This window comes from Uloborus diversus, chromosome 3, assembly GCF_026930045.1.
Source record: "Uloborus diversus isolate 005 chromosome 3, Udiv.v.3.1, whole genome shotgun sequence".
NCBI lineage: Eukaryota > Metazoa > Arthropoda > Arachnida > Araneae > Uloboridae > Uloborus > Uloborus diversus.
In genome coordinates this window covers 15,160,703-15,185,301 of record NC_072733.1, presented here as the reverse complement: position 1 = coordinate 15,185,301, position 24,599 = coordinate 15,160,703, and the positions used below count along the sequence as shown (strand labels likewise).

General features: G+C 32.5%; 1 protein-coding gene across 1 annotated transcript in view; it reads left to right on the top strand.

Moving 5' to 3' along the window:
• The window catches only part of LOC129218232 (phosphatase and actin regulator 4-like), a 48,463-nt gene that overhangs the window by 20,516 nt on the left and 3,348 nt on the right, over window positions 1–24,599 (top strand). The window contains exons 3-8 of the mRNA XM_054852456.1: window positions 1,000–1,178; window positions 8,823–8,979; window positions 13,345–13,400; window positions 13,530–13,591; window positions 16,697–16,834; window positions 18,726–18,802. Coding sequence (XP_054708431.1) covers window positions 1,000–1,178; window positions 8,823–8,979; window positions 13,345–13,400; window positions 13,530–13,591; window positions 16,697–16,834; window positions 18,726–18,802 — 669 coding nt within the window. The remainder of the gene's footprint in view (window positions 1–999; window positions 1,179–8,822; window positions 8,980–13,344; window positions 13,401–13,529; window positions 13,592–16,696; window positions 16,835–18,725; window positions 18,803–24,599) is intronic.

Below are 24,599 nucleotides of genomic sequence, written 5' to 3'. Positions count from 1 at the left end.
TTATAATACATCAATTAATTCAACTACTTTCGTAGCAAAATGCATTTAATTTACTGATTTGCTACATCAGTAAGAAATGCATTAGTAAGACAAAATTAAAATTAGCAGGAGGCGCCATGAAAATCAAACCCAGATGCGAAAGAATTATATACGTATTTTTCAAAACAAGATACCTCCATCGAAAAAATGCACCGTTCACGCCAAAACCACATGACCTCCTGTGACGTATCGCGCAGTGACGAAAGCTGGTCTACGTAGCCACAACGTGTGAAATTTAAAGTTTCTTAGATTTCTCCGGGACCCCTCAACAGATCTAGACAAAATTAACATGGGACCATCTGGGAAGCATACCCTTCCAAACAAAAAAAGAATTTTTCAAATCGGTCCGGTATTCTTGAAGCAATGCGAAAACACACATAAAAAGCTGCAAGCCGAAATCATAACCTCCTTTTTTGAATTCGGTTAAAAACGATCTCATCTATCAATCTGATAGTCACCCACCTCATTCCAAACGCCAACTCATTCCTTTTCAATTCACGTGTCTTATGCACATCGACTCGGCACGTGCCGATCGCAGATTGGCGATGACGTCAATTGCATCAGCCTGCACCCAGCCGACGTGCAAGAACGAATTTGCATGTGAATCGATAACTTTTCTTTCAATAGCCAACATCGGCCCCCTTCCCGTGCAAATCACTCTTCAAACATACTATCACTTTCACAACATCTATTGCAAATGTAACTAACATTTCAAAAACACAATACATGAATAGCACATGTACTAAATCAAAAAAATTCTGAAATTTGAAAAAAATCTAATAAGCATTATTTCACAGGTGTTCATAATATTTTGTCGCCCATCTTTACATTGTTTTGGAATAAACGTGCATCCATTTTTATATGTGCCAACGTTTTTTGCTTAATCATTTGTGCACAACATTTTTGTTGTAAAATTGAGTTATTTACTCCTTTCATCTTGTTATTGATTTTTCATTTTAGATTAAAAGTTGCAAAGGTGCCTTTGGCTGGTAGTCCTCCGTTCATTAGCCCAGAAAACAAGGAAAATAGACCACTGCCGTTTATGCACATAGGAAGTGTTCTTGGTGTTTTAAATTCCTCTAGTAGTCAATTAGAAAATTTATTATTTTGGAGGGACTATTATGGAGATGATGAAAATTGTAAGTTTATACATACATATTCATATGAATTGCAATTTTAGAATTTGAGTTTTCTAATCTGTACAGACATTACATGTATTCAACGTTGCAACAAGAAAGACATAGCTACTTCAAACTGTGCAAAAAAAGTTTTCTGCTGCATCCTGCTACAAATTGCTCATTTAAAAATAAAATCTGTGTGAAATTTCTCTTTTTATAAAGAAATAGACTAAATTTTGAATTTAATCCTTTTTCATAACAAAACATTACCATTTCTTGCATTTTTCCCTTAAATAAACTAGTTTTTGGTGGCAAAATAGTTTATTATGTTACTTTTATTGAAGATCAAATATTGAGGGGTAAAATGAATAGAATGAGAAATGTGTATTAGAGTGTCCCAAAAAAAAAAAATAAAAAAAAATATGTTGATTTTTCAGGTCGCACACCCTCTTATATTTTTCCTTTTGGGTCAAAACTATTGCAAAAAAAGTTTCATATAATTTGAACAACAGCAACCCGTGCTGACTTGCGCCAGAATATGTGAACCAACACTATCTACTAGGCGAATTGAAAAAACTTTTTTTTCAAATCAACTTCTGTTTTTTTTTTTGGGGGGGGGGGATACGCTAATGTGTATGCAGTGTCTCATGGCTATAATAAAAAAACTAAAAAAAAAACTGAGACATTTTCTAATTTTTCCTATGTTCTTATAACTCTTTTATTTTTCATACATTTTATTTAGTAATTTTTACTTAAAATAGAGCAAAAAGTTTCCAATTTCAAATAGAATGTTAGGAAAAATAAGTTTTTATTTTGCTCAATATGCTCTGTACTGTTTACAGTTTAAAGTGCCGGATCTAGGGAAGAGCAAGCCAGGGCCCTTCTCCCATGTGCCAATTATGAAGGGTGGCAAATTAACCCTATTGCTGTGTTTTTTATTTTATTTTATTTATTTATTTTTTGTTGTTGTTGTTAAAATGCGATATAAAACTTGGAGAAACATGCTTATATATAGGGACAGCAGTTTCAAGTTTTGCCCCGCCTTGGGAAAAATTCTAGATTTGGCACAACTGCTTAAGAGATCATTTATAGTATGGAAAACAATAACAGATGCTAAAATATTGCTCCTTCATCGCAGTAGTGCATTAGCATTTTCTCTGCAAACTTCTCACATTCAAGCAAAGAAACGCGTACATATGCAATCCTTTCGCATCTTTTTCGAAACTGGGAATTTTTTAATTATTTTTTTTTCATTTTATCTGTTCATTATATTTTGTTACGAAGTTAATAGCAGTTTGTTCTTAATTTTGTTGTAATCTGGAATAGAAAATATAAAATAATTTTTGAGATTGTGTAGAGTCAGGCTTTTAAGTGCAATAAATTTAAACATTGAAATGCAGGTTTTTTTCAATTGTTTAAAAATTTATAGTATCAAGCCTTTTTAAGTATGGAATTATAATCTAAATATATAAGTAAGTTTTTTAACCTAGTAACTTTTTTGTGATTCCTTTCTGATAAGTTAATGTGTTAAGATAATGAGACCAAAACTAAACTGCATTATCAAAATGAGATCTTAATAGTCATAAGTACTTGGAGCAATAATCTTTCAGTTCGAAAAAGGAGAATAATTTTCTGTTGACAAGTTGGTTGTCACAACAGTTTTTCTTGCTATGTATATGTACAAGTCATCTCCTTTCTCATTTGGGAGTTAATGCTTATGAAAAACCATCAAAATAGACAGATTAAATTTTTTCATATAATCCATCAACACTCAGGAATTTTGAAATGGCTAAGTTTACAGTCTAGCATTAATTTTACGAATGTTAAGGTGTTATATGTGAGATAAACTGAAAGCAAAAATTGTATGCACATAACAACACTATTCCTGAAAAATATTAAAATTTTGCAAATATGGTAAACTCCTGATTATCCGCAGAAACTGGCGCACAGTAATAAACAAACATGGTAAAAACGATGCTAAAGTATGCAATAGCTTAAAAATGATTAATAACACTCGCATGCAGATAAACTGTACAGCTGAAAGTAAGAAATGGATGTAAAATCTATGTAAGAAATGGATGTAAAATCAAAAAAAGGATTAGGGGAGTGTTGTACCTTGGGACACTTTTCATATTTTAATTTTTAATGCCAACTATTTGAATCAAATTTAAAATTCAAAAGTCAGGTTAAAATACCCCAACATATTTCTCTGCAATATATATTTTTTTTAATTCACACAGTTAGAAAACAAAATATTGTCAGCCATTTAAAATAAGAATTCCAAGCTGTACCAAGGTTCAACATCCTATTGTACCTTGGGACACATCCTGTTGTACTATGGGAAAGTCTTTATAATTCAGGAAACAGCCATATTCTTAAACCAATTTTGAACCAAAAAACAAAAAAAAAAAATTTTTTCATGGTAATTATGAATAATGAGTTAAAGAATTACTATATAATATTAAATGTGTTTAAAAGACTGCATAAGATTAGAATATTATTCCATGTTCCTAAACATATCTTAATTATTGAGAAAAATGCATACGTTGTACCTTGGAACGTGTCCTAAGGCAAGTGGCGGCTTTATGGTCTAACTCAAGGGGGTGACCAGTCGGTATTAATTGACTTGTTATTATCATTATCTAGTCTTTTGAATACTAATTTCCCAATTCGCTCTTACGAATTTATGGCCCCCTTAAACTGCCAAATTGCACCTTCGTGGGCGATCACCCCCATGATTAGAAACTACTGTTCTAAATCATTCCAATGTCTTATGATACCAGTATAGTGCAGCCCTGGACAGGGCCAGATTAACATCTATTTACACCCTAGGCTAAACTAGGAGATTAGGCCCCACCTCACATATCTAAACTCTATCACCCCCTCCCCCCCTTTCCAGCCATTACCAGAAGCGTAGTAGCATCCAGTAACAGTTGAAGATTTTGTGCTTCCCTTTGTTTGACAAAATAAGGGATGGGTTTCTTTCTTTGTTTTCCTTCAATAATGGTCAAAAAAGAGGGATTTGGGGGGTGCTCCTCTGGGAATTTTTTGAAATTAAAGCATTAGAAATGCAAATTTAGGTCATCTAAGCCTATTTAACGGGAAGTAATGGCATTGGGAACTCGTCCAGGAAAGTTTTTGTAACTGAAGTCCTACATATGTAATTGTATGTTATCTTTGATGATGTTAAAGAAAGGGATGAGTGCGGGAACTCCCCCCCCCCCCCCTCCCTGTAGAAATTAGTTTTTAAAACGAAATTTTCAACGATCTTTTATTAATTGTACTAGGAAACGGTGGGAGACGGCAGAGTCCTCCTGAAATTTTTTGAAATTGAAGTCCTACAGCGCAACTTCTAACGATCTTTTTTTTTTTTTTGCGATGCAGGGACACTTAGTGACTCTAGCGAGGAAACTTTTCGAAACTGAAAATCAAAAAATTGTAGGACATCTTTTATGACGTCCGAACATAGATGGGGTTTAACCGTTCTTCCCCAGAAAGGTTTTGAAATTGAAAACTTAAATACGTAATTGGAATCCATCTCTGATGACATTACGAGAAGGAATAGGATTCCGTAACTCTCTTCCGTAGTTGTTTCGAAATTAAAGTCGCAGGGCGGTAACCAGAAAATAATTTCGGGGAAGGTTTAAGAATTTTTATGCAGAGCTTTGCACTATTTGTGCTAATGTTCAAGTCGTTGGGTTACATCTATTATGAAAGTGTTTTATGCAATTGATATACATATGAAAGACATTTGAGTTTTGGAACAATATTTTTTGAAATTTTTAAATATAAACGAACATTTAAATGTCAAACCAAACTTTTCGTGGAAGGGGGTTTGAACCTTAAGAACCCCTCCCCCTCCCCCGCTTGTTTACAGCCCTGTGAAGTCGTAAAAACAAAATTTGGACAATTTTAATGATGTTGGAGAAGGGGCTGCAATCGGGCTGCAATCGAGGGCGCTCTTAGGAAAGAATTTCAAATTTGAGGTCCTAAAACAAAATCTTAGACGATTTTCAATAAGGTAGGATAAAGGCTGAAATCAGGGTCACTCTCAAGGAAAGTTTTTGAATTTAAGGGCCTATAAACAAAATTTTAGACTATCTAATACGATGTGAAGGTGGGGCGTTTTAGAGATCTTTCCCCTGAAAAAACAAAGTTGAAATGAGAACTCTAAATATGCATTTGTAAGGTCTATAATGCTGGGTGGCTGTATAGAGTTTGAGAAATCTTCCCGGAAAATATTTGAAAATTTAGACCATCTTCAAAATATTGAGAACGGAACGGGGGCGGGACGGGAGGGAGGGGTTGAGAACGCTCCTGCAAAAATGTTTAGAGTTGAGGTCCTATAAACAAAATTGTTTGCTTTCTTTGATGCTATTAGGGAGAGAACATTAGTGTTTAGGCAACCCCCCCCCCCTTCCTGAAATTTTGGATATTTAAGTCTTAAATGCGCAGTTGTCTTTGATGACATTGTGGGAAGAGATATGGTTCGTTGAGTCCCACTCGGAAACTTTTTGAAATTGATGTTTCATTAAAAAAAGTTTAGATAACCTTTGAAGCTGATAGTGGAAGCGGGTTCATGGAATCTCCTCTGAAGTTTATCTATAAAAGTTTGAAAAACGCAATTTTAGGTTACCTTTGGTGACGTAAAAAGATGGAACCTTCCCCCTATTTTGCTTTGTCCATAATCTTTTTTTTTAATTTTTAAAAATATGTTGTAAAACATCCTGACCCACTTTTATCTTCCAAAAACATTTAACTGTTTTAGTTTTCCCATAATGGAATTTTCAAAAAAATTTTAGTTTGAAAAACAAACGTTTTTGGCCCCGAAAAAAAAAAAAAAAAAACTTTTGACGCTTTGGCCTGAGGTGATATTTAGCAGTGATATCTTATATAACTTTTCCTTTTTTTTTAAAATTTAGACATCCAGCCTCTTGAATTTCTTGATGCACTTTTGTTTCCCGTTCATTTTTTCACCTTAGAAAAATTTAGACCAGCTGGTGTCTCTACCTTACAATGTTCTGAATCACTCTTTCTCTCTATATTTTAATTTAAAAGATATTTTGGGGCATCTCATGTATTTTTATCTATTTTGTTGTGATCTTCGTGGTGAAATTTTGAATAAAAATATTCATGAAAATAATATGTTGGAAGCAAACACCGTTAACTTACATCATTATACACCATCGTTTTTTTTTTTTTTTTTTTTTTTTTTTTTTTTTTTTTTTTTTTTTTTTTTTTTTTGCGCCCTCGAATCTGTGCAACTTTTGGAAGCTATATTTTAAAGAAATCATTGTTCAAATCAAAGATTTTGAAAATACAGTAGAATACTTTTATAACGCCGAGCTGTAAAATGCAATTCTCTATAAACCGCACAACTTTTCAGAAGTAAACAATGAGTTTTGAAGTTTAAAAAAATCCCTCTGTTTTGCCTTGCAAACATAAAAATTTTTTAGGAAAATTAAATTTTGAATTGGTTTTTCCTCTTTTCATCTTAATTTAAAGCTTTTAAATGAAAATTCGCATTCACAATAAAATGAAAATACCAGATGGTTCTTGAAAATGTAGCTGTTAAGCAAACCATGAAGCTAGCAGAAGTGCAGGATATTTCACTTTCTTGTAATAAAGAAACATATTTATTTGTGAATGACTCATTGTATAATTAGTGCTTTAATACTCACTACAGATAAAACTCATTCTGAAGTACTAATATATAGATATATTTTAAATATTAGTTTAAAAATTTGTGAAATGACCTATATAACGCCAAAACCTGTATAACGCAAAAACTCTGGTCCCAAGGAGTGCATTATAATGGTCTTCTACTGTATCTGCTTTGACCAGAAAAGGAACTCGACTCAATCACTATGCCCCTTCTCTATCCTCCAAATTTTTTTTTTCTGCCTAACGGCTGGTTGCAATCTAGTCTAGTTGAACTTTGCTTCTTCATATATACTAGCTCACCATATTTTTTTTTTCAACAAACTGTTTATTAATTTATTTTTTTTCACTGTGATGTGTGCCCTTTTTGGCTTGCGCCCCTGGGCCAGGATCTAGGGTGGCCTATTGGGTAATCCAGGCCTTTCCCTGGAAGAAAAAGGTGAAAAGACACAGATACAAATATAAAAATTACTAAGTTCAAAAAAAAAAAAAAATAAGAAGAAGAGAGTGGAAACGAGTTTAGGTTCAAATTAAAAAGTGGGTAAAGCTGTCCAGTGTCCATCCTCAACTAACTGTCTAAAATTAACTTAAAGCAAATTTGTGGAGTTTACTAAATTTAAAAAAATAGCAATTGCTAGTAATTTCTTCAATTCCATTATTGGTTTCAGAAAATGATGGTTATAGAGGGGGCGGTCACCCCCACCGACCCCCTAGTAAATCCGCCACTGCCTAAGGTACAATATGTTTGGCTGTCACAAGGTACAATCACCATGCGGTTTATGAAAAACCAAAATGGTGATCAATCTAGAAACACTATCCTTATTTTCGCATAACCAAAATATTTTAAGTACTTCTCTCATATAACAAAATAAAATTCAGTTAATACATTTTGCAAATACAAAGAGAGAAAATGAAATAAAAATGAAGAAAATATTTACTTTGGAGTTGTAAAATTTTCTTTCTCTCACAAAATCGTCAATTTTACTCATTTGATGCTGATTTTTACTATGGAACCATTTAGTGGTGAAGGTTATTATTAGAGATTACAAAAACATGGCTGCTAAAAATAGATTCTTAGAAATTAGCAGTGTCCTGAGGTGCAACACTCTCCCCTACTCATTGTTGTAAACAGATTACACACATGTGCGAACAAATCATGCGACCTACATGCAACAGAAGAAACCAGGTAATACCAAAAATGCACAGGGGAGGAGTGAAGAATTTCTGCAAAACTGATCCAGTGACTCGTTTGCGCACAAGTAATGTAGAGCTAAAATTCAGTAAATGAGGTAGATTTAAAAATCAGTAAGTAGTGTAGATCTGAAGAAGTAAGTGTGAATCTAAGAAGCAGGTTTCATCTTGTCAGATTTCAGTAACCTTGGAAGGTTTAATGTCCTTTGAAGGGAAATGAATTTTGCACTTATTAAGTGAAATGTGTGCATTTAGCTACCTTCAGTTAATCATCACTGAATTTATTTTTTAATTTTTGAAAGTGTGAAAGGCCACGGATAATTGAGAGTTTAATGTAGAACAAATGCTTGACATCTAATGGAAGGAAATTCATCTTTTAATAAGAAAATTGTTAATTTCAAGATGTTAAAATTTTAGACAATTTGATTATTCTCTTTAGAAGAAGATGGAAGGTAAATAATAATATTTTGTACAATAAGCAGTTTTCAAGTCTGGAGAACACCCATTTGTTTATAAATATGATCCATGTCGTCTTACTCCAATCAAGTGCTAACATATGAAAAATATACATTTCATGTTACAAATTTTATAACAGTTCTAATAAGTGTTCATATTTTCTTTAGCTAATTAAAAACATAGCATTCCAAATATTAATTAAATTAAGGAAATAACATTCTAAAAAAATATTTTGCTTTTTTAATGCTCTATATACAATATTTTGAACTATTTGATAATATTTAAAATAATAATGTTATTCTAAAATAGAAGTTATGATGAATTAATTCCATAGTTTTATTCATTTCTTTCTTACAGGTAAATTGGTTGCAAAAATTGCTCGAAAGGATTACTTAGCAATGAAGTTAGCTCAACGTCCTGAAAGACAGGATTTAATTAATAAAAATATCATTCATCTGCAAAGTGAACAAGAAAGACAAGAAGTTTGGGAAGCTGTTGGAAATCAACTCATCAGGTAGTCTTACTTTTTATGGTGCATTATACCAATCCTGTTATGTTTGAAACAATATGAGTTTATATCGTAGTAACAAGGGTCTGTATAAGATCTTGCCTAACAAAAAATTACAGTTAACAAAAGTTAAAAGTAGGTTTGACTGCTTAAGCACAGCTTTTGGTTTTAAGTTAGATTTTTTATGAGAAAAGTTGTCCCTTCCCCTGACATTAAAGTTCTTTATAATTGACTGACTAAAGTTGTAACTAGTACATATAGAGTTATTTCCATAACATAAGACTTTATCTATCAAAGTATATCTTTTTCTGTAATTTCCAACTTTCTGTTAATGCAGTGGATTTTTTTTTTTTTTTTTTTTTTTTAAATAACTGCAAGGAAAATTAAGATGATAAGGCTGTTTGATCATAAATTTTCTGTGGGTAAAATCTCATAAAGCATTTAAGATGCCTTTGTTTTAATTTGGATATTTATATATGAAGCAATATTTTGATGCAAATAACTGGCGATTGCTCTGGATCTGGCTCTCCATGCTTATTTTGTACAAACAAATACATGCAAAGATATGAAGATGCCTTAAAGTTCTGTAATTAAAGCAGCTGCAGATGAAAATGGAATTGAATATCAAGAACTTCTTGGATAAGATTGAGTTCTGTCAATAATTTCATTTACTCTTAGCTGTTCGATTCATCTACATTTTTGAGAGTATTGGAGAGGTAAAATGAGGAGGAGCAATCATTCTAATTTATAAGAATATCTTCGAAGGACTCTTATGAAATTTGTTAAGCATCCAAAGTTGGATTTGGTTGAAAGAGACATGCTGACATTTAGAAAAGTAACTTAAAATTTTTTCCATGAATGTCCAAACCCTGCATTAAGAAATAATTTTTGTTAATCAAAGGTGTGATGATGTCTAAAAACTTGAAAAGAGCCATGATCAAAGGGTGTTATATCAGAAAGATGAGCAATGGTCTGTAAAATGCTGTGTTATGCAGCTACAAGAACAAAGGTCTCTTGCTAATGTCTGGATAATAAAAAGGAATATAAGGAAACACGGAATCTGTGTGCTTTTGTTATCTACTCAAGAAATCAGAATGTTTTACATGTAATTTAGAACTCTAAACGATCAAAGTTAATCACTGGAAATTGAAAGAATTTGCCCTTAGCAGCAGGGAACATGTCTCTGGCAATTAATATTAAATGGCCTTCATCTTCCTCCCTGCAGGCGTGGCATTAGAAGGAATCAGTAAATGCACTTACAACTTTAAGAATGCTAAGTCAGGTTGATCTCTTTGGTATTTGATCTGAACAGTTTGATGTTAATTAGTTACTAATCAGGGAACCTCACGACTTCAGTAATCATGGAAAAAGTTCAAAATGGTCGCATTTGAAAGAGCATATTTGGACATTTTTTTTTTACCCATGTGTCTTTTCGTCTTCGAGATATAGGGGCTTAAAATCGGCTGAAATCTGAAGAAAATACGCCAGATCTAAAGACTTGGCAAAAAATTTAAAACACCGCGCGATTTCGTCGTCTGCATCTTGCGAGGCATCTCATTGTCATTTTGGATCATCTGCAAAGCGTGTGAAAGATGTGTTGCATTAACCCCTTACTTGTGCGTGTTAAGTTAAAGGAATCACCATCAAGCCTATGAAGTGAGAAGTACTAAGCTTTATCCAGACGACCAGAGGAATGACAACTTTACAATGAAATTAAACATAAATTGTATCATTTCATGCATGATAATAATACATTTCAAAATTTTACTGTATTTTAACTTAACTTATTTAAATGTTAATTCTTATTCATGAAATATGTTGTAAGTACTTCTTAATAATCTGGAAGAATTAATATGAATAAGTACAAAAAGCAGACTAGGTTGAGCTCAAATGCAGATAATAAAACGAATAATCTTTGATGTTCAAACAAAATGGTCATGGATTATGGTATCAGTTCTTATTTTTTTTAAGTAATAATTAATACATGAAGTTTTATTGTCTGACCACTGTGACTAAAAACACTTAGTTTTTACATGAAATATACCGCCAGCTCAGTCATTTCCAGCCGAGGACTGCAGTTTCGTGATTATTAGCACTCATCAGCCCGGCATAGGAAAGTGACTGAGCTAGAGATGGAAAACCTCTTAAGGAAGCCAAGAGTGCCAAACAAACTGGTAGCTAGTATAGAATTAGCACAGACCAGACGAGTGATCGAAGCAATGGTTCGGTTCAACTCAAAGATTGAAGGCAAGGCGTGGTATATTCAGTAAATTACCACCCATTAGCCAGGGCTAAAGCAGAAATACATGAAATATACCGCCAGCTCAGTCATTTCCTGCCGAGGGCTGCAGTTTTGTGCTTATTAGCACTCATCAGCCAGGCATAGGAAAGTGACTGAGCTAGAGGTGGAAAATCTCTTATGGAAGCCAAGAGTGCCAAGGCTTCTTTCATTTTTATTTATCTCCTATTTGTATGGTATATGTATGCATGGAACAGTGAATTAATCTGCTAATTAAAATTTCTGAATTAGATTTTTTTTAATTCATTATGCTTTAAGTATACATATTGATTTATTATTTCATTTTTATTTTACTTTAGCTCTTGTCTGTATTTAGATTAATCTGTTGATTAAAATTTCTGAATTAGAGGTTTTTTTTAATAATTTATATTTAATTGCCTGAAGTAAACAAATTAGCTTTGCACAGAATCTAAAAGAAATACTCATAATTAATACTTATAAGAAATATAATAAGAAATACTTAAAATATATTACATCAAAGATATTGTAATTAATACTTAAAGTACTAAAGTAAAAACTGCCCTGATGCCACCCTCTTCCTATGCCTCTGTCAGCTAGTAAGTACATTTATATTTCAATTGTTTTAGTATTGATGATACTATGTTTTCCCCAGAGCCACTGCCTGGAGTTGCATGACCAAAATTAGTTGAACTTGGTTCTTCAACCAAAGATACATTCTTCTTGAATGGTTTTCTGAAGGTTCACCTCACTCTTTTTCTTTGATTTTAATTTCTACTTTTCGTCTATTAAAATAGAAAGTAATTATTTCTGAGGTGAGAGTTGAACTAATACTTGAACAGTACTTCACCCTCTGACGAAAAACCTTTTATTTATTAACAACCCTGCAAAAGAGAACTTTCTAGTTGAGTGAGTTTCTAGTTGACTCTAATATTGCATGTTCTATAAAGGAAGGACAGATGCATTGGTTATTTACTACCGGTTCTACAACTTATTATTCCTGGAAACCATTGCTTTGCTAAAATGTTAGAATTTTTATCTTTCAGGGAAATATTTTTAGTAGCTAAAATACTTCCATCATTTGAATCCAGTTGCATGGAATCAGTCTTTAACAGTGAATTTATTTTTAAAGCAAGGGCCTTCATTGGTTGCAGTCTTATGTTTTGCTCAGATTGTAAATAATTTTCTTTTAGTTTTTTACGTTTCTCGAGATTTTTACTCTATACTGTATCGGCACCACCGACGATCATATGCCTCAAATTTCACTGGTCATTCAAAAACACGTTTTAATTGTTGAATTTTCATTGGAATTGAAAACAAACAATTTCCCTAAATCATTACACTTACATGAACAAATATAGAGAAGGCTATTAACTATGCCACACTAAACAAAAAATTCCCATTGGTCTGTATTTTTCAAATCATCAAAACAATATGTTTATAGATGAAAGAGAAATAAAAGCCGTCTTCCAAATTTGTTCTCTGCAGTTTTTGTACTATAAAACAATAATCAAAATTATTCTGAGGGGACTGTAAATATTTTTATATTATTACTAATGCTCAAAAATGTGAGACTTTCATGATGATTCCCGGAAACCTAAATGTAAAATTTTAATTTTTAATTAATTTTTCATTGATGGGTTCTACTATAAATTGCTGAATATAGCACTTGAATACCTACTTTTGCTTCATACATATTTTAAATTTTTTTTAGAAAAATCATTGTTTTGATAAAAAACCGTGAAACTTCAAGTTCATTCCGGGAGGCCTAAATATTTTCCAATTTCAAAAATATTTTTGTGGTTAATGTGTGATCATAGTGACAACTTTTTATCCACTTAAAATTTTGTGTTTCCAAAAAAAATTCGTGATACCCCTATTGTGCATGCACCTGTCCATTGGGTAATATTTAATGTACTAGTTGGACTCATAAACTGTTGTTGTTTTTCTTCTTTTTTTTTTTGTATTTGTATGAATTCTCAACATAAGTTTCAAGCAAAGCTAGACAAATGTTTTTGTTTTTCAACTATGTTTTTTGTACATCTGTTTATTTATTTAACAATTTCATGAAATCTTTCAATTCTGTAAGATATTGCTTTAATTTTTTTTAATAGGAGACTTAGTTTGAGACCAACGGCTGAAGAATTAGAACAGCGAAATATACTCAAAAGTATGCACAAAACATAATTTATTTTATTACATATTTTTAACTTTTTACGAAGGAAAATTATTTAGAGCATTTATTTTTGAGTGTTGTTTGACAAAGTGAAATTAAATGCTTCAAATGCTTAATTTTTAGATCAGACTCCTGAAGAGATGGAAAATGAAAAGGAGCAAAAGAAAATTATGTTAATCAGGAAGGTATGCTATTTTGCAAGTAAATGAGAAAACATTTTGTTACTAAAATTCTTCTAATTTTATTTATAAATTTTTGACATTTACAGACAGTTTGTTCTTTACCAATTTTTAATGTTGTTGTTCATGAACTTGTTTTTTTTCTTTGCATTGAAATTGAATTTCATCATGAAGTATAGCAAACTTATCACATATATTCATAAAGGGAAAATTGGGAAAACCGTACCTCTAAGCCTGAAGTTATTTCAACCCAAGAAAGACATTTATAGAGATTTCTAGTTGAAAATTTAGTCAGCATACTTCTTTGTACATTTGAGAGGCAGTATTCCAAGTTTAGAAAGATGCATGTTATTTTATTACAAATTTTGTCCCAACTTTTACAAAATAATAGTATGGTTTAGCGTAAGGAGCAGTACTAAGATCTATTCTTTTGAATATAATAATAAATTATTTATACAAATACAAATACACATATGACAACCAGCAACAAGCTCTGGGCCCAGCTAGGCTGATCCTAGTCAGTTAATAAATCCCCAATGATGATCAATGGCCCTCTTAAAGCTATCCACCCCTTGCTTGTAACCATCTCCTCCGGTAAGCTGTTCCAAGTGCCCACTACCCTACTAAAGAAGTCCTTTTTCCTAATTTCCAGGTTAGCCTGAGATTTGAATAGCTTATTACAATGACCCCTCGTCCTGCTTTCCGTACAAAAATTTAACCCGTCACCATCTTTCATTTTGATAAATTTAAACAACTGAATCACGTCCCCTCTGACTCTCCTTTGCTCAAGGCTATACATATTAAGCCTATTAACTCTGTTATCATAGTCTAAATCTGAAAGTCCCCTTACAAGTCTAGTAACCCTTCTTTGAACCCAATACAGAAATATCTTTCCTGAATTTGATAGACACTATTCCAAGAATTGCCCCAGGCGTAAATATCTTGCTATTTGCTGCTGAAATGGTAATGAGTGCTACTAGGTCTGACTTTACTGGCCTGTTGAGCATACTTCAGAATGCCGTAAACGTTCTGAGCACCTGGGCTTATGAAAACAATATGGTTGTAAATACTAATAAGACCACCTTTCAATTGTTCTCCCTTAGCACAAAACAACACACCATCCAACTTCATTATGATAACAATAGAACATATGATTCTGTGTACTTGGACATTCACTTAGACCCAAAATGAACTTGGATGAAGCATACAGTGGTGGTAAAAAATTTTGAGGACGAAAGAAAAATTCCTAAAATCCTGACTGTGTTTGGTTGGAAAGTTGCGCAAATTTTATAACTGGAAACTAATGGTAAAATAAACATCAAAACTTACTTCATAAAAACATACCAAATTAAAAAGAAATTTCATAATTTTGAGGTTTGAGAAACATGTAATTAGGAATTATCCAGCTGGAAAAATTGTTTAAACATGTAATTAATGGTGTTTTTTATTTAAAAAATATTGCTTATCATCAATCATAAAACTTACGACAAGTGGCAAAACCAAAAGAAAATTTAATAATAAATCACCATATAAATTTTGGTGAGGGGTAGGCAATTCTTTTTCTGCACTAAAAACAAGGGTTTTTCTCATTCTATTACCATTTTCAACATCCTATCTTTGTGAAACTATTTTCTGCTGTGGCTTCTTTGAAGACAAAATATTGATCTCGGCTAAATTTAGAAACGTAATTGAGAGTGGCTATTTCTGATATTAAGCATTCCTTCAAATAGTTATCATTGTTTGAATCTCTTTTAGAATGTGCAAAGTTTTATTTATTTATTAATTTTTTATAGTACTAAAAACTCTCCCCCCCCCCACACACACACATTTTGTACTTCAAATCTCGGAAACAAATGTGGCCACGAAGTTTTTTGGGTCTAGTGGCCACTGGCAACTTAGAGAATTTCTGAACCTTGACCTTTACTGTAATGCAAAACATAGTGTTGAGTTGCAAGGCTATACTGCTAAATATAATGAAATGTATGTTTAGCCTGGTGCAAAGGAGAGTCAGAAGGATTTGGTTGATTAGTGGTTGAGATGGTTTAGTTGTTTAATTTTATCAAAATGAAAGATGTTAACGGGTTAAATTTTTGCATGGAAGGCAGGACGAAGGGTCATTATTTTAAGCTATTCAAATCTCAGGTTAACTTGGAAATTAGGAAAAATTACTTCTTTAGTAGGTTGTGGGCACTAGCAAGGGGGGGCAATGAGCAAGGGGGTGGATAGCTTTAAGAGGACCATTGGTCTTCATTGGGGACTTATAAACTGACTAGGACCAGCCTAGCTGGGCCCAAAGCCTGTTGCTGGTTGTCACATTTGTATTTGTATTCTTACTCTTACAAGAGTTAGTCTTTCTGATATAAAATGGGATCTTTATCATCATAAAATCAGCCTTTAAGTTACGAAACATTTTCAAACTCCTAAACCAAATGGCCTACTGTCATAAAGCACAGCTTCAACTAGTTTTTTTTGCAATGACTTTAATAATTGGTATATTGATTACACCAGATAATTTCCTATGGTACACAAAAATGAAGAGAGTTGGTTTGACTCGACTGTAGTTTTAGCCCGATTTTCCCATAAGTCAGGGATGCCTACCCTGGGGGGGGGGGGGGGGATCATGGCACAGACTGGCCCATTGAAATTTTTAGATGAAGTTGTTTTGAGAGATATTTTTCTCATTTTGGGGGGGGGGGTCTTGCTTTTGAGGGATGGAGTCTCTGTGATACTGAGGGGGTGTGTCCTTGCCCTTTGGGGGGCACCCATTCATAAGGTATATGTTTTTCATCACATAATGTAAAATTGACAATTTATTCTTGTAAAAACTGAAGCTTTTATGGCCAAAGTCAATGAACTATTTTCTGAACTTGAGAACCTGGACCATGCATGATGTTTCTGGTTTACCTGACTTGTCTCGGGCTTCTTTAGAATCAAGCATTAAGTTCCAAATCGATTATGATCTAAAGATGAGCTTGGCACAGTCAAAATTGAATTTTTTAGTGGTCTATGAGTAGTTTATGAAATACTTTTCTGAGAAATGGTACCTTTATGTATTACTTCCATCTTCTGTAGTGTTTATTGTAACATAGTTTTGTTTATGCTCAATTTCAGCTCAGTTTTAGGCCAACTATTGAAGAGTTAAAGGAAAGAAAAATTATACGGTTTAGTGATTACGTCGAAGTTACACAGGCTCAAGATTATGATCGCCGTGCGGATAAACCTTGGACTCGTTTAACTCCCCGTGATAAGGTTTGTATACAGTTATTCAGTTAGATTTTTTTTTCAAGGCATGAAAACATGCATTTTTAGAGGAGTGATGTTAATTTTGAAATTTGTGGTTTATAAAAACAGTGTAGCTTATAATCGGAGGAATGACAATTGTATAGGAAATAGCAATGTACTTAATGCAGTGAAACCCCTTCTAACCGACACCCCTCAAAGGTGGAAACCCCTCTTATGCAGACAATTTTTAATTCTCCAGTTCCAATGCAAATAACATTATTAAACCCCTGTCCTGCTGACACCTCTCTAATGCAGACAAAAAAAATTGTCCCGTAAGTGTCCGTATTAGAGGAATTTTACTGCATTTTGTTTTGTTATACTTTATCATTTAAGATAACTTTTAAGAATCTAATGCTGAGATTAATTATTTGTTTTATTCTCCAGCCATAAAACCTATTTATGATAAGAAAACTAGTAATTTAAAATTTCAAATGTAAGAATTTTCAATTTCATATATTTTTATTGTTTGACACTAATTTAAAAAAATAAATAAAGCTACTAAGGACCACTAATCGTAACATCATTCCAAGTTATGGTTTTGAATAGACTTATTCAAAAAAATTTACTATAATCCTGGAATTCTTGCCATTGATTTCTTTTTTTTTTTTTTTTTTTTTTTTTTTTTTTTGCCATAATGATAAGATTTACAGTTGAGAAATTTTTAAATTACAATTGTTGTTCTATTAAATTTTTGAGTTATACTGAATTGAGGAATATTTTGTCAGTTATTCATCTTTACTTTTACAAAGTAACAATAAACTGGGTTAAGTGATGATTGAAACAAAGTTTAATTGTTTTGAGTTAATACCCTTTTTTCAGCTGAGTACCAGAGTTCCAGAGTACATAAATGTTTGTTTTGGCTTTAAAAAGGAAAGAAACTAAGGATCACTAATGGCAACATTTGTTCATGTTTTGGCTTTGAATAATTTTATTCGAATAGAACTTTTCTGGAGCCAAGGAACTTTTGCCTTTGAGCTTATTCTTTTGTCCAGGTTTCACACAGTGATAGAATATTTAAGTAGCAAAATTTTTAATTATGTTATTTTTTTAATTTAACCAAATAAAGATTTATTTTTTTTCAATTATTCAGCTTTGTTTTAATGAAATAAAATTAAACTAAATTAAGTTATGATCAAAGCTAACTTAAAATTTTTTAATTCCATGATTTTATCCATTAGTGTTGACAAAATAATTAAAAGCAAATTGTTACCTGTAGCTTATAGCCCACTGCACATTATCCGCCATTTTTTTTCCTTTATGTATTCCAAAGCATGCCACCTGCAGACTTTATTCCGAAAAATATGAAACAAATCAGTATTTGCCTGAATGTAAATTTTTTTCCTAGAAATACTAGTTTTTTTTTTTTTTTTTAATTAAGAACTTGTGTGCTGATCTTCTTCAGAAACTGTGGTAGTCATTGCAGTATTGTACTGATTTCCGCTATTGGGTATGCAGTCTATCAAAGTAGACTTTTAAATGCATTAAATGTATTTTTTTTTCTTTTTTTTCAAATTCAACATAATCTGCAGATAATCATCAATGTAAAGAAAAATTCAAATAATTGGTCAAAAAGTTATTATTTTAAAGAATTTCTGGTACAGAGATTTGTAAAATTTAACTTTTTCTAAATGATTTGAAATTTCCATGTTTATTTGATTTTATTTCAATATAGTTTAATTTAAAACAAAAATATGGGTCATTGGTTCTGTACAGCTCCTTCTTTGCTTTATTTTGCACCCTTTGAGAAGTTAAAAAATTTTTACTATCAAAATTTTACTTATAATTAATTGCTTAAAACTTTTATGATTGCAAATAGGAATTGAAAAATATATTCTCCTTACATTCATTTTGTTCCCAGGCTGCCATTCGAAAAGAGTTGAATGAGTTCAAAAGTGTTGAAATGGAAGTTCACGCAGAAAGCAAGCATTTTACACGGTTTGTATATTCTTGTTTAGTTTTGTCTGATGTTTTGGGTCAAAAATGTCCATTTAAAATTTTTTATATTGAATTTTTCTTTAAACTATAATTTTTCTTTTCTGTTTTCTGCAAAGTCTTCCTTATTACGTTGAAGAGCCAAAAGAATATGAAACATTTGTGTGTGTTGGATAAATGTAAAAGGTTACTGAACTGATTTGGGTAATACAGTTACTACAAATTCTTATAAAATCAAACCTCTGTTTGAAATCATTAAAAATTATTTTTTAAGAAAAAAATCCTTCAAATAAAACACTTAGGAACTAAAAAGCAAAAAATAATTGGTTGCACTTACATATGATTTCTTTCCCGAATCCATTAAGTCAAATTTATTTTACAATTACAGTATAAAAATCAACTAAACTGAAAACCCAATTATAAAATAAACACTGATTTTAACTGATTTGATATAATAAACTCTTTTAATACTTAACTAATTATACAATTTCTTAATTTTTAAATCACCTTTGAAGTCGGTTCCTTCTATAAACAACTACCTAATCTACCCTGACTAGGTTTGGTTTCAGAGTCTAATTTCGGGTTCCGTTAAAATTAGTGTTCTATTTAGGATTCGGTGGGTAATAAGTTAGCTTAGGTAGTAGTTTATAGATGGCATTGGTTTCAAACAATGATTAAAAATTTAGAAATTGTATATAATTAGTTGGATGTTAAAATAGGTTGTTGCATAGGGGTCTGCTAAGCTGTAGGCCAAAATTTCAAACCCAATCAATATTAATGTGTTATACATCATTTTAGGGATAACATTCTTAATTTCCGAATCTGTTAAAAGGTTTTTCAAGCTGGATGCCATGCATAGAATAATTACTGCTCGAATATCTTCAACAACAACATGTAAATTTTAACTATAAAGCATTCCAGAAATGGGACCTGTAATTATTTAAGTGTAAATTTGATGTTTTTTTTTTTTTCAGTCATTGCTTATATTTTGAGAGTTCAGTTTCTTTAATTTCTTTCATTGAATTTTTATTTTTTTCTTGTTGGGCCTAGTTTGAATTTTGTGTTGATTGGCCTTTATGTTGTCACGAAACATCATATTTTCCCTTCCACACTTTTTATAGGACTATAAAAAGAAAATTTTTGTTTTATTCTCTTTCCAAGAGCTATCTAGAATGCATTTAAAATGTTGAATTTTTACTAAATTATTTAAACAATTAGTTATCAGCATGATGAACGTAATAAATTGATTTAGTTCAAGAAAAATGATCATTTCACATCAGGGGGGAGGGGAGGGGCGTGGTTTTTTTATTCAACAGACTTTCTTTCAGTTCTTAGCATGAGCATTGTCATGTGTGTCCTGTTAGTAACAAATAAATGAAGTGTATATTTTGAAATAATTTAGTTTTTTATATGTCACTGTATAATATTTTGTAATTTTTTCAACAATTCACTCAATTTTTAACGCATATTTTTGGAGTCTATCAATAGATCTATTGATAAACCCAAGCATCTTATTGGCTTTGTTACTAGCTATGCTGCACTGTTGACTAAACTTTAAATCCTGACTTATTAAGATGCCTAGATCAGTTAACTTTTCCTACTTGACTAATGACTGAACCTTGTAAATAATAACTTGACACTTATTTCCATGCCCTAAATGTAGCACTTGACATTTCCCAACATTAACAGCCATACCCCATTTATCAGCCCACTCCGTAATATAATCTAGATCCTTATTGCAGCTGATTTGCTTGTTCTTCATTATCAATCCCCATAACTTTGACATCATCAGCAAAACAATTCATGTTCCCAGAAATATTTTTATGAATATCGTTCATAAAAACAATGATTAAAACAGGCCCTAACACTGATCCTTGAGAAACCCCTCTTAAAATCTCACTCCATTTAGAATAATTTTCCCTTACAACTACCCTTTGTTTCCTTCCGGTCAGCCAGTTTTTTACTCAAATGAAAGTTTTCCCTCCAATTCCTATATCAGCTAATTTGCTAAGTAGAGAAACATGCTGTACCTTATCGAAAACTTTTTGAAAATCGAAGTAAACAACATCTACAGACCTCTTATTGTCTAAAACCATGGTAACTTTGTCATAGAAATATAATAAATTAGTTGCACAAGATTTACCTTTCCTAAAACCGTACTGAAAACTAGTCAGTAGATTATTAGTCTCTAAAAAATTTACTTTCTTAATTTTTATCAATGTTTCAAAAATTTCGCAAACCACCGAAGTTAGACTCACAGGTCTATAAATTCCCGCACTCCCTTTAGACCCTTTCTTGAAGAGCGGTGTAATGTTAGCCAGCTTCCAGTCCTCTGGCACTGTCCCCGAATTATAAGAAGCATTGAAAATGTTTGCGATTACATCTGCTAATTCCTCTGCACATTCAACTAAAATTTTCGGATAAATATTATCTGGCCCCGGAGCCTTAGTCTCTTTAATTTTTTTTAAATGAAGTAAAACGTCATCCCTGGAAAATACAAAGTCCTCAAGCTGTACTATAGCTTGTGTCTTGTTGGTGTCAACTGTTGAGATAGCGTTATCGTTAAAAACACTCGAAAAAAAAGTTATTAAGAACATTAGCAATATCACTATCATCCTGAATTAAAATTCCGTGCTCATCAACCAGTGGCCCAATATGACTATTTCGAACTTTCCCCGAATTAGCATATGCAAAAAACCTCTTGGGATTCCTGTTTATATTATCTGCCAGTCTTTGCTCCAACTTTCTTTTCTGAATCCGTACCAAATACTTAAATTTACGCCTTGCCTTACAACATTGGAGCCTATCTGCACTATGACCTGTTTCTCTAAACCTATGAAAAGCAGCTTGCTTGTAATTTAGAGCGTCTTTAGTTTCCCTGGAGAACTCACTCCCTTTAGACCCTTTCTTGAAGAGCGGTGTAATGTTAGCCAGCTTCCAATCCTCTGGTACTGTCCCCGAGTTATAAAAGGCATTAAAAATATTTACAACTAGCCGCCTACGGCGACCAGCTGGTCCACCTTTTTACGCCAGGGGTGCCGCCTTCGGCGGCTGCTTAAACAATTTAGCGACGACATTAATCAATGTTTTTCTCTATAAATCAGTATTATCATTCGTTTTTTTACGCCAATGTTGCCGCCATCGGCGGCTGCTTAAATTAATTTCGTGGCGGTGTCAATCAATCTATATCTATCTATATCATTAATAATTTGAATAAAATATTTTCTAGATCTGTCTCCAGTTTCGTCGTTTGGAATATTTTTAAAGGAGGGAGAGGGGAGACACAAACGACGTACTCTTCATGCAAATTTTGTCGAATAATATAATAACAAAAAGCACTTCCACTTTTATGTGAAAGCATTGCTTTTTCAAAGTCATGGTGTATGTGGGGGAGGGAGGGGGGCATTGACACCCAATGTGCAAGCAGCCACCTACGGCGGCTGTTTGGCTAACTTGTCATTTACCTTTTTACTTCAAGTTTGCCGCCTTCGGCGGTTGTTTAAATAAATTTGGCAGCAGAATTAATCAATCTATCTCTATCTTTTTTTTTTTGCGCCATTCACATTTTTACCCCAAGATTGCCGCCTTCGGCGGCTATCTACCTTTACAATCTATCTCTACATTTTCTTATCCATCTCTATTTATTTTGACCTCCTCACCCATTTCCTAATAAAAACAAAAAACACTCAAAAAACCGCTTTTTTTCATTTAAGTAGAGCAAAAAAAAAAAAAAAAAAGCTCAAATTCCCCGTAGTGTGCAAAAAGTAGCGCTAGACAAAGATGAAAAAAATCTCGCTGTTTTTATTGAATTAATGCGCACAACTATGAAATGTAACGTAATATAGATACAGCGAAAGGTCCAGCTTGGGGGGGGGGGATGGAAAAAGAAATAAATGCAATCCCTAAATAAAACAAAAAAAAAAGGAAAGAAAAAAAGCAAGCGCTGCCAAAAAACACGTGGTCATCACGTCAGAAAATGAAGTAAGCTATATAGTAAGCTATATTGCTTGCGATTAAGATTCCATCGTAAATATCGAATCGAAACCCAAGTAGTGACGTCACAGGCATTAAAGATTAAAGAACGCTTTTTTCGACTGATGCGTGAAAGGACATGATGTGTTCAGCATTAAAAATATTGTAAAAAAAACTACTGCGTATTTTTAAGAACTTTTTTCTTCTGAAGAGGGTGAAATGGTTTTACTATTACCAACTTAAATTTCAGAAATGAGGCTGTGATACTTCTCGCAGGATGATATTAGAAAAAAATAAAACCCAGGAAAACATGCAAATTAAAGGTTTTTCAAAAATTCATAAAAAATACAAAAATTGCTCTATCTTCAAAATTATTTTGTTCATCATATTTAAAATTAAATTTCCGACACTATAGTATCAAAAATATTTGTCTGGCGCGATTGGTTCGGGGTCTGTGAGGTTAAAAGTACTAAAAAGTGCTAAAAATCACATAAAACATTAAATAACTTTTTTTCTAATTAAAATATCAAAAATCGAAGCCCGAGGTGCACAACTTCAGCAAAAACTACACCTGTATACCAAATTTCATCTTTCTAGGCCTTACCGTTTTCCCGGGATGCGCGCCACACACACACACACAAACATCTTATTTTATTATACTAGCCGCCTGCGGCGACCAGCTGGTTCGCCTTCTTACGCCATTCACCTTTCTATGCAAGCAGCCACCTACGGCGGCTGTTTGGCTAACTTGTCATTTACCTTTTTACTTCAAGTTTGGCGCCTTCGGCAGCTGTTTAAACAAATTTGGCTGCAGTATTAATCAATCCATCTCTATCTTTTTTTGTGCCATTCACATTTTTACGCCAAGATTGCCGCCTTCGGCGGCTATCTACCTTTACGATCAATCTCTAAATTTTCTTTTACATCTCTATTTAGTTTAACCTCCCCGCTCATTTCCTAATAAAAACAAAGATCACTCAAAAAACCGCTTTTTTTATTTAAGTAGAACAAAAAAAAAAGTTATCTCCAAAACTCCCCGTAGTGTGCAAAAAGTAACAAAGTAAAGTAAGTGACAAAGAACAAAAAAATCTCGCCGTTTTTGTTGAATTAAATGCGCACAACTATGAAATGTAACGCAATATCGAAACAGCAAAACGCCTAGCTTGGGGGGGGGGGGAGATGGAAAATGAAATTAATGCATTCCCTAAATTAAACAAAAAAAAAGGAAAGAAAGAAAGCAAGCGCTGCCGGAAAAACACGTGGTCATCACGTCATAAAATGTAGAAGTAAGCTATATAGTAAAAGGAAAAGATTAACATTGTTTGCGATTAAGATTCCGTCGTAAATATCGAATTGAAATCCAAGTAGTGACGTCAGAAGCATAGAAGATTGAAGAATGCTTTTTTCGACCGATGCGTAGAAAGATATGATGTGTTCAGCATTAAAAAAATTGTAAAAAAAAAACTATTGCGTATTTTTAAGAACTTTTTTCTTCTGAAGAGGGCGAAATGTTTTTACTATTACCAACTTAAATTTTAGAAATGAGGCTTTGATACTTCTCGCAGGATGATATTAGAAAAATGTAAAACCCAGGAAAAATGCAAATTGAAGGTTTTTTCAAAAATTCATAAAAAATACAAAAATTGCTCTATCTTCAAAATTTTTTCATTCATCATATTTAAAATTAAATTTCCAACGCTATAGTACAAAAAAACATTTGTGTGGTGCGATTGGTTCGGGGTCTGTGAGGTAAAAAGTACTAAAAAGTGCAAAAAAAAAACACATAAAATATTAAATAACTTTTTTTCTAATTAAAATATCAAAAATC